The 10,891-nt window shown below is 44.9% G+C and overlaps 2 protein-coding genes across 2 annotated transcripts; one reads left to right on the plus strand and one right to left on the minus strand.

Moving 5' to 3' along the window:
- Window positions 1–202: 202 nt before the first annotated feature.
- Window positions 203–817, plus strand: RCC_11094 (uncharacterized protein; the record flags this gene model as incomplete). The annotated part of the gene is made up of 1 exon (XM_023776318.1): window positions 203–817. One exon carries the CDS (start codon window positions 203–205, stop codon window positions 815–817), a length of 615 nt encoding a protein of 204 aa, XP_023632086.1.
- Window positions 818–9,140: 8,323 nt separating this feature from the next.
- On the minus strand, window positions 9,141–10,415 carry RCC_11095 (uncharacterized protein; the record flags this gene model as incomplete). Its single annotated transcript, XM_023776319.1, has 1 exon — window positions 9,141–10,415. One exon carries the CDS (start codon window positions 10,413–10,415, stop codon window positions 9,141–9,143), a length of 1,275 nt encoding a protein of 424 aa, XP_023632087.1.
- Window positions 10,416–10,891: the final 476 nt, after the last annotated feature.

Raw genomic sequence — 10,891 nt, forward strand, 5'->3', positions numbered from 1 at the left:
ATGCGATTCACTTGGACGCACCGCATTGCATCTCGCGTGTTTAAAGGGGAACGTTAATGCCATTCAGTTATTGATTCGCCACGGTGCGAGGATTTGCAATACCGATAAGACAGKGTTGAACTGTCTCCACTATGCAGCATACAGCGGAGACGAGGAAGCTATTCGAATAATCCTCCAAAGTGCTACGGACGCAGGACGCAGGATGTTTGCCAAGACGAAAGACCACCAAGGCCACAATGCACTCCACTGTCTCCTGGGAGGAAATGGATATGTCGATGTTGCCGCCGTCCAGTGCCTAACAGCGCATAATGTAGGTGTTGACGATCTTACTGATGATGGCGATTGTCCTTTGTCAATGTATTTCACAAGTTCGAAGCATTGGCTTGATCGCTCTTCGCACAAAGCAGAAATTGTTAATCATCTGTTCCGCGCAGGCGCAGACCCCTCTTTTAAAACCGCCAACGGCTGCCTTAACTTCGGTCATCTTGCAGCTTTTGCAGATGAAGTTGGCGTTAAGCTTTTGAAGGTCCTGGCAGAGAATGGAGTCAACTTGGCGGCGGAAGATTATGACGGCCGCACAATGTTGCACCATTGTGCTTTGCATGGGTCGATTGAAGAGGAAGATACTTTGAGTTTTCTTTGCGATGAGGTTGGATTGTCTAACGATTCTTATGATCGTTCTGGAATGACGCCGCTGGCTCTAGCTACGCAAAAGAAGCTGGAAGTCCATCATCCACACCTTTTTCGATCGAGGCGGTGGATTCAGACGGAGAACATCCTATCCAGCAACCTCAGCGACCACCGGAAGAATACGTAGATCGGGAGAAAGGATTCGTCACAGTTCACGACTTTCTGAGCATCGTGAACCCTTAGCTCATAGGACTCCAGAGTAAGATCTTGATTGTCATGGGCACATTAGAAGCTGCGTGCGACAGCAGACAGAATTTTGTCGTCTTTATCAAACCTTCTTCTATGGAATGCCAAGCCGGGTTATCCCGAAGTCTCCAGCCATTTTCGATTGATCCATGGATTAATAGAAACGCTTCCGGAGTCACTATGTCACATCGGTAGCGGGGACTAATTACGTAGTATGCTAGACAAAGTAGAAAGACAAGGTGTACTTAATAATATAGGACTCCTAAGGATATAGTAATTCCTACTAACGTAGATAAGTTACCTGTTTAAGGAATAGCATCGGGTAGACTCTAGGCTAATGTTAGAAAGCATCCGCACCTATATATAGGTTACCTAGTCCCGTTACCTATACGATAGCAGCTAAAAGATCTTCGTATAAGGAGCTAACGTAGCTCTTATACTAACGTCTATCCTAGCGTCGCGAGCTACCTAGTATAGCGAGCCGCGAGAACAGTTTTCACTTTTTCAACCTACGTCTTATAAGTATAAAGAAGCTTACGGTATACGATACTATTCTTTAGTAACCTCGGTACCGTCGAGCGAAAGTATAACTAAGAATACAAGATGTTAATCGGTTAGTCGTTATTAGCGTCGACGCCGCTAATCGGCCCTCCTACGACTCGCCTATATTTAATCGCGTTTCTAACGCTAATATTCCATCTAGGTAGGTTAGTTTATACAGCTACGATAGTTATATGCGTTACATAGCTACGAAGTCTAGTTAAGCATACTATTATAGTTTCCGAGAGTTTCTCCGTTAAGATAAGAGCTATTCTTAGTTCGCATAAAATTTAGCGTGCGTATATATACTTACGTAGTCGGGTAATAACCGTTATCTTATAAAGACGCTATTCTTTACCGAGACGTCTAGCTCCCTCGCCTCGATATAAGTCGTAGTACTCTTCTCGATGCTTCCGTAACTACGTTACTACCGCGTAGTAGCGTATGTTCTTCTTACAAGTTGTTACACTTTAAGGCTTAGTAAAACTCTACTGCATTCTCCTATAACCTATAAGAGCGCCGTTTATAGATAATCTAGGTTAGGATTAAACCCGAGGATAGGTACTAGGCTAGAAGCAGTCCTAATTACGACTCTGTTATAAAAGACACTCGAGTAAGTTCTACGATACTTAGTAGGCAGCTATAAGATATCTTAACCTCTAAGGCGAACCTATTAGTCGTGTAGTTCTAGAGCAGTAGTAGGTAGAGACCGGGAGAGCTAAGAAGAAGTAACAAAGGCACTAATGTAAAATTCGCCACTATCTGTCCGTAGGGTTGCTCTATTATTTATAAAGTCGATTTTATAGATGTAGCTAACATCTTAAAGACAGTAAATTTCCTCGCCTGTCTTCTCGTTCTATAGCCGCACCGTCTTATCCTCTAACGCCGATGCTACTACCTCCCCGTCCGGAGAGAAGGCTACCGCCGTAACTATATTATCGTGCCCTTCGAGCTTCTACGTCTCCTCGCCCGTCTTCGCGTTCTATAGCCGCACCGTCTTATCCTCTAACGCCGATGCTACTACCTCCCCGTCCGGAGAGAAGGCTACCGCCGTAACCACTTTATCGTGCCCTTCGAGTTTAAGAATTCCGGCACTCTAATCTTATAGTACTTTCGGTAGAAGGCTAAGCGGCCGCGGACATTAATCTTCGAATAGTCGTCGAACAACACTCCGGGCGGGACTAAAGATAATAGTAGAGTAGTATGCCTAAAGTGGTACAATGTTAATAATATGCCTATTTTTAAGTATAAAACGGCGTACATCGGAGAGGAATGCTCGCAATTAGTCACCCTAGCCCGGCTATGAAGTGTTTTAATTAGTCTTATCCTCCAATTCCACGTTCTCGACTCACTTGAATAAGGCGCTCTAAATCATTAATAAAAGCGATCGCTGTTAAGAGTCTCCCTAACTAGCTTACGGCTTCTAACTAGTAGAGGAAATGTGCTTTAAAGAACCTAAGAACCGGACTATTATTACATAGTCTTTACGCGCTATTAAGAACGTGCTAAGGCTAATAGCTATAAGCGTACGCAACCTCGGTAGTAATAGAATCTATAATATACTAAGAAGTAACATCCGCTCGTCGGACGCCGGGACTATTAAATTCACACATATTTTGCCTAAGGATTCCTAGCTAATCGAGTATCTATAGACACCGGGTAGCAAGCGTGCTATACATCCGTGTAGCATCCACCTAGAATCTGTTAGCGTCCGCCTACGTATTGTTAGCTAATTCGTCGAGATGCGCGGTAGTACTAGCGTATCGTTTCTAGTTAAACAAGAAGTCGCGGAATAAAGCGTAGAAGAGGCGGACTAGTGCATTATTAGCAACTCGTACATCCGAGTAAAGCTAGTCTAGGCCGGATACTATGTCGCTTTTACGGACTCCTAGAAGACTTATAAGCGCAGTAGCGGGAAGAGGCTTAACGAGCGCTATAATCGTGCCTATAATGTCGTAGGAAGCAATTTTAGGCTTTAATCGTAGTCCGAGAGAGCTCCTAGGCTACATTACATGTTACAGGATCTAGGTGTAGACGCAATCTAAGAAAAATGTCGTGTGGACGTATTCCTAATCTTCCTTACTAGCCTCTACTATCGTAGCTTCGTAGTTGGGAACGAAAAGCTTTAACGCATCCTCTACTACCTACTAGTCTGCGACAAATCGATATACAGTTGCTACAAAGATAAACAGGCCTTCTAAAAAGCGTATAAGATAATTTACGATGTTAATACTAGGCCAATCCGGCGCAAGCCACTCCTACGATTGCTTAATCTTCTCGAATTAGTCTTATAGGAAAAGACAAATGTCGGCATTAACGACTTCTCGAGGAACATCGTGTAAGATTAGATCTTAATAGAGAATAGTAGGTATACTCTTAAAGCTAAGCCGTATCGGCGTCTCTAGTCTGCTTATAATAACAATCCGTAGCCGTATACGAACGATCCTATGTGCCTACGATAATATCGCGACAATGCCGCGGATACTAGTATCGTTATTACACTTATCGAGCGCGTTAACAACGATTACTACAATTGGCGTTCTTTCTTTCCGCTCTATCTGCCTAAGCGGTTAGGCAACTAGTTTGTCCTATTAGTCTCGTTAAGTCTTCGTCGTAATGTCTAGATTATTACGTATAGCGTCTGAAATATGCTATTCTACTACTAGAAAGGCATAGGATAGCTGCTTAGTAACGGTAGTGAAAAAGTATCTTATATATGCCACATCGCCACCTCCTCTTATAAAGAAGAAGCTCGCTCCGAGCTTATTCTTTTACCGGAACTCGCGGGCGAGCGTACGGGCAATTATAGACTTTCCCGTGCCTGCTATCCCGTTTAGCTAGAAGATACAGCTGTCTTCTTCCCCGTACGTCTATGCTCTTATCCGGTCTAACACCTCTATACGCGTATTCTCGAGGTATAAAGGCTCGTTTTCCTTGCTTAGCGAGTTAAAACCAGCTTCTTAGGCATAGGGTAGGACGGTCGCGTAGCGTCCGGTGGTATTATTTCGGTCACCGTAATTGTTTATAACGTTACCGTATACGTTTCTATTATGCTGTGTAGCGTTCCTAGTCGCGGTGCTTTAAGCGTAGGTAGCTTAGTGTCCCGAGTTGTCTATACTTTCTTATATTAGGAGTTAAGTACACTAGCCTCCTACTATCTTATGCTTCCGAGGTAGTAACGGTTCGCTTATCGCCTTTATGTGAGGTGCGTTTATAAGGCGGAGTCACAGCTCGCGGTAGCGTAGCTGTATAAGTACCCGTATAGCGCTCGCTTCCTGCTACTATTAGGCCTAGATAGAGGTGCTAAGGCAGCCTCTCTATAGTAGGTGTACTATGTAATACACGCCTAGTAGAAGAGACTGCATTCTTAATAGTACGAAACCAGGTCACTTAAATAGACGATAAAATTATATCGTAGTGTATAATATCGTAGCTATATTCTAGATATTGTGTAATGTAATCACTTGTAGAAGAATTAAGAAGGGTACCACGACTTTTGTCTTCGCCGATAACCTAGCTGTCTTATTATAGAATAGCACGGAGCATAATCAGCGCTAATTAATTAGTGCTACGAGCTTCTATTCAAGCGCTAAAATCTTACGCGAATTAAGGTTGCCTCTTTTAGACGGAGAAACTCTCGGAAACTATAACAGTATACTTAAATAGACCTCGTAGCTATAGGACACATACACCTACCGCAACTATATAGCCCCAACCTACCGAGATAGAATATTAGCGTTAGAGACGCGATTAAATAGGGGCGAGTCGTAGGAGGGCTAGTTACCGGCGCTAACGCTAATAACGACTAACCGATTAGCATTCTATATTTATAGTTATGCTTTCGCTCGAAGGTACCGAAGTTACTAAAGAATAGTATCGTATGTCGTAAGCTTCTTTATGCTTATAGGACGTAGGTTAAAAAAGTAAAAACTGTTCTCGCGGCTCGCTATACTAGGTGGCTCGCGACGCTAGGATAGACGTTACTTATAATAATCGTTAAGAGTTGAAAATGTGTAACGTCCATCCTAGCGTCGCGAGCTACCTAGTATAGCGAGCCGCGAGATTAATTTTCGGCTTCTAAGTCTACGCCTTACGAGCGTAGAAGACCTTACGACGTACGGTACTTTTCTTTAGCGGCCTCGGCACCTTCGAGTAAAAGCATAACCGGAAAGACAAGATGTTAATCGATTAGTCGTTTTTAGCGTTAACGCCGCTAGTTGCCCTTAATAAGACCCACCCCTATTTAATCGCGTCTCGAGCGCCGACTTTCTATCTCGGTAGGGTGGGGTAGTAAATATTTAGTAGGTATTTCTATCCCACAGCTACGAAGTCTATTTAAGCATTATGTTATAGTCTCCGAGAGTTTCTCGGATAGAAGAGAGAATCTTAACTTATAATAGGAGTTTAGCGTACGTAAGCGCGCGAATATAATGCTATAATTTGTGTTAGCTATAGTTAATACTATCCCCTTTACGGACAGCTTCTAGATAAGCTTAGACGTAGCTTAGACATAAGTCGTAGTCTGTCCGGCGATGTTTCTACTACCGCGTAGGCCCGCGAAGCTTAGGTATTCCGGCGGGATACTATAGAGGTAGAACAGTTTTATTACACGGCGAACGTGCCAATTATACATTATAGCATCTAGACTATAGCTACGATATTAGGGAATGAATTTAACTTAAGTAACCTAATTTTTCGGACTTCTACATATGTCGGTGCTCTCTTATATAGCCCTACGGGAACCCTCTAATTAAGCTTTTAGCTAGAGCTATAGAGTAGCAGTTAATTAAAAGCAAGCATTCATTTATCTATCTCCTTCCTATTACGGAAGTATAGGGCCCTTAATTAATAGGGATATAGTAAAGTTAATAAGAGCTATTTTTACTAATGAATCCTTATATCGACAGCTCTAGTACTAATGGAAGGGATAGTATAATAGCCTACTTCCTTACTATCTAGGCATCGGTACCTCTATAGCTCCTATATTACGACTTTATCGACGGAACAAACGCATTCCGGAGGATTTGGCTCGGCTTATAGGGCGGCTCGCGGCTAGTATAAGAGGGGTTGCGAAGCACTCGTATAATTCTTTAATTAACACTTGTACTACCCCTTCGGAGCTGCTCCGCGGGGAAGCTAGAGGGCCCTCTAGTAGTAAATTGGCCTACTACACCCTCTATACCACCTAATTAAGGTTCAATTGCGTCTAATATCGCTCTAGGCTATGTCGGTAGGTAGTCCGTATAAAAAGTGTTGTTTTTAGCTAACTTAGTATGTTATAGGAGCCGTACGAACACGTTAAGCGGCGCGCTAGCGACCGCCTACTACTACCGCTCTATAACTAGCTCCGTAAGGCATTCGAAACCACGCTCTTTAGTAATCGCTCTATTAGTAAGGCCTATAAGGTGTCGCATACCACAGTTAGCCGTATACGGCCGAGTTTCGAGCTCTTTAGCGAACCGTATCCCCTAGTAACGGTCCGTAGATATAGGCCGGCGCGCCTAACGAACTAAGAAGAGGTAGAGTTTATAGAGTTTATAAGCTCGTAGCCGGACGCGTATCTTAATAAGATGGCTTAGTAGATATTCGACAACATAGGCCACGTTTACTATAACTCTAGCGTGTTCCGTATCCTAGTAAGGAACGGCTAGAGTAGGAAGGTAACACGGAGGATAGCTAGCGAGCGTAATGTAGAGCTAAGAGCTTACTAGCGAGCGAAGGCGATAGGTTAGTGTCGTAAGTAGATAGTGTTTATCGACGAGAGCGCGTATAATAAGCGAAATAGCTGGCGGTAGGTTGGTGTTTATTCTACGTTGCTTTAACACTAACTAATTGCTCGATAGGCGCCACTCTTAAAGTCCAATTAGACAGCCCTCGGATACTATATTACTAGCTAAACGGTTAGAGCGGTAGTCTCTCGTACCTACGATAATAATAAACGGATAGTTGGATAAGCCTCTATTATTACAGGGCTCGATTACCGCTAAGCACCTTCTAAACTAGCTAGTTTGGACAGTATTGCCTTAATTACTAATAGGATTAATTATTATTATAGACAATGCATCTATCTACCGGAGTAACGAGATTGTCTAAGCTATAGCAGATGCTTACTACTTCCTTAAGTTGCTTACGCTATACTTACCGGACTACAACCCTATCGAATAGAGCTTCTACGTATTAAAGAAGTAGATTAAGCGGCACCGTAACGAGCTATTAGTTAATAACTTTTAAAGCTTCCTAGTCGATGTAGTTCGCGCTGTTATAGAGGTTCTTAAGGACACCGCATAGAGGCATTTTAAGAAGAGTGGATATAGCTTATAATTCGATTTAGAACTAGTATCTATATCTATTGCCGCTGTTATTAGCTAGTCGCATTATATATGCGTAGGAAGCTCCGCATCCTCTAGAGCGTCAATTCTTCCTTTAAGTCCTCTAAGCCTAAGCTATATGTCTAATATCGCCTTTAATACCTAATTAACTATCTTTTAAAGGGTAGTAAGCTGCCTGTCCTTAAAGATCTCTACGATTTCCTTATGCGTTAGTAGTGTAGGGAATAGTAAGGATGTAGTAATTAGTAGTAAGGACGGTGGAGGGCGTGGTAATAAAGGATCAACCTATAATGTTCGAATTATTAAAGCTTCTTAGATGTTCGATTAAGGGGCTTATAACGATCGAGGAGTCGCATTAGATGTTGTCTGAATTGGCCATTTATACAGCTAAAAAGGAACGTGCGCGACGCCAAGCAATGTTTCGAAATATTGCTGGAGTTGGTGCAGTCGAGCTGTTTGTAGAGTTAAAGCCAAGTTAAAGCTGGCGAGACCGCGGGGATGCCAAGGATACCATTTTGGACCCTGAATACTCGACTCCACTCTGCGCACTGAGCAAATGCGCAACAACCATGCACTCTAGATCCACCAGATAAATACACAAAACTCGGGCTCGTCGAGAGCTACAATTTAAGCCGCTATAAACCAAATTTGGCTGCGTGGTTGCTATGTAATAATTCATGGACTATACCAGCTCAGAGAGCTGGCTTGGCCGACCTTCGTCAGCTTCGACAGGGTCCAACAGACTTCACCATGCCTCTAATCTTCCCTACTAATGCACAACAACACCAATATACATACACTTAGAACACCAATGCGATTAAGATAGATAGAACTGAATTCGAAGAAGAAGCTCGACAAAAAATCGCGAGAATCGGACCGTTGGTTCAAAAGTTATTACAGCCGCAATCCTCGCTCTCTACGCTTCTGATCTTTAAACTCCTTCGCAGAGCGGACAGCTCTAATCTTGTGTCTAATGCGTACACCGGCTCAAGTCCATACTACATCACTTACGCCTGCAATATTAATAATGGCTACGAACTCATCAAGTAGCAGCTTTCTAATAAGCTGGAGTGCAGCCTGCTGTGATTCGCCTAGCCACTCCCTTCGATTAGAGCAATACTCTATGAACTTATCTAGTTCATCTTCAACTTCCGGCTATAAGGATAGTAGCAACGGTATGGACTCTTGAGCGCCTAGAGTAGGCGTTGTTAAGGGGGCCAAGTTGTAGGTAATTATCGTATTACCGCTTGACGMATGGTCGCTCTTGATCTTTCGCACACTGTTAATATTGCCATCACCACTACCACTGAATCCCCGCTCCTTCGCAAGTACGAGATCACGAGTAATCGCACTGCCTGGATCCTCTACAGAGAGCCGCCCTTCTGCTATGCCCTTCTACCACGCCATAAGTTGAGGCTTATAGACTGGATAATGCGTAGTAGGATGATCACGAGCGTCCGGAGGTATATAGCAGTTATGACCGTAGTTCCTACAGTTGCGGTTCTCACAGGTCCACCGGCTAGTAATCGACTTAGAGTAATTGCCATCAACACGCATGGCCTCTTGATTCTGAGGTAGGCCTACAAGCTGTATAGTGGTAGCCGTACGTTGAGTAGCTGGTGTTAGTGTTGGAGGAACAACAACTATAGGCTCCAGCTCAATATCCACGGTTACTCTGAGCTCTGGCCTACTCGCCCTATTGAACAGCTCTAATTGCCGTACAATGCCGGACCAACTGCGTGCATCCTTCCATGTAATCTTCGCTGCATTGTGCGCAGCGAGACCTTGGTAGGCGGCAGTGAGCTTGCCAGCCTTCACAATCCCCTTTATGTCAACGACGGTCTCGTTAATCCACTTGCTAACCGATCCAGCCATGTCCTCATCGCTAGTCACGAACCACGTGTCATCAACACTGTCCTTCCCTCGGCGACAACACAGGCCAATCCGATACTCGAACGGCGGCGGCTCCTCATCATCCTCTGGCGTGCCCTCTGTGAGAAACAACGACACAGAGTTTTGCCGCTGTGAGGCTGCTCGCTGCTCTGAGGCCGGTGGTGCTGTCTGACTCTTCCGCGCAGAGCCTGCCTGCGACACCAACACGGCCGCTTTCTTCTTCTTCTTCTTCTTCTTCTTCTTCGGTGGCTGCTTATCGCTAACATCATCAACAGCAACCGCAGGCCGTCGCCCTCTTTTGGAGGTTCCGAAGATCTCGCCGCCCTCAGCCTCACACCGCGCATTCAGAGCATTCGCCTCACGCCTACGCGCATTGCGGTCCACTCGCTGCCGCGCCTTCCTCCGCCGGTCGTCGAGGATGTGCTGTATCTTCATGGCTCGAGAGACCATGGCCTGCTCCGCATCCGTGTGGTATTCGTAATAACGCTCTTGCCCTCCTTCGCCATCACTTCTGTAGTGCACGAGTAGTTCGACAGCCTCCTCAATTTCCTTGATCTCTTCAACTGACATCCTCACAGAGCCACCCTCTATCGAAAGAAGTACACCCTCAAGCCCCGCATCATCTACCACAACAGGTTCCGCCGCCTCTTCTTCCTTATCCTCTACCACGATAGGTTCCGCCGCCTCCTTCCTCCGCGAGGGCTTCAGGGTCGAGATAGCAGCGTCATACGCCGGCCGGCGCGAACCAGCACGCTGTGAACGGCGAGGGAGCTCCATAATTGGTGGTGATGAGGGTGGAGCGCGCTCTGGCTCGTTTTGGAGCGAATCCACGTGATCATCGCCATTCGGAACCTCTGCAAACAGCCTCCATGCGAAAAAACGATAACAACACCTTCTGAGAACTCTTGGCAACAACACGAGCTGATGTATTGGCCTAATTAGGACGATTGGGTGGTATGGAGGGCGCTGTAGGCCAATTTACTATGGTAGGGCTCTCTAGCACCCCCGCGGCTAAAAAACTCGAGGGTGGTGCACGTGTTAATCAATGCATTCTACTGCGACCTAGACAGCGTCCTCTGCGGCCCCACCAACTAATTGTACGTGATAGGGCCACTTACTACGCACAGTGCTGCATAGGCATGCACTAACAGCGCAACATGCATAATGCAAGCACAGATATAGTACATAGACGGTTGCGACGCGGAAGCTTCCTATTTAACCAGCTTTACATTGAAACCAAAACACAAAACGGT

This window comes from Ramularia collo-cygni (assembly GCF_900074925.1).
Source record: "Ramularia collo-cygni strain URUG2 genome assembly, contig: RCC_scaffold26, whole genome shotgun sequence".
Classification (NCBI taxonomy): Eukaryota; Fungi; Ascomycota; class Dothideomycetes; order Mycosphaerellales; family Mycosphaerellaceae; genus Ramularia; species Ramularia collo-cygni.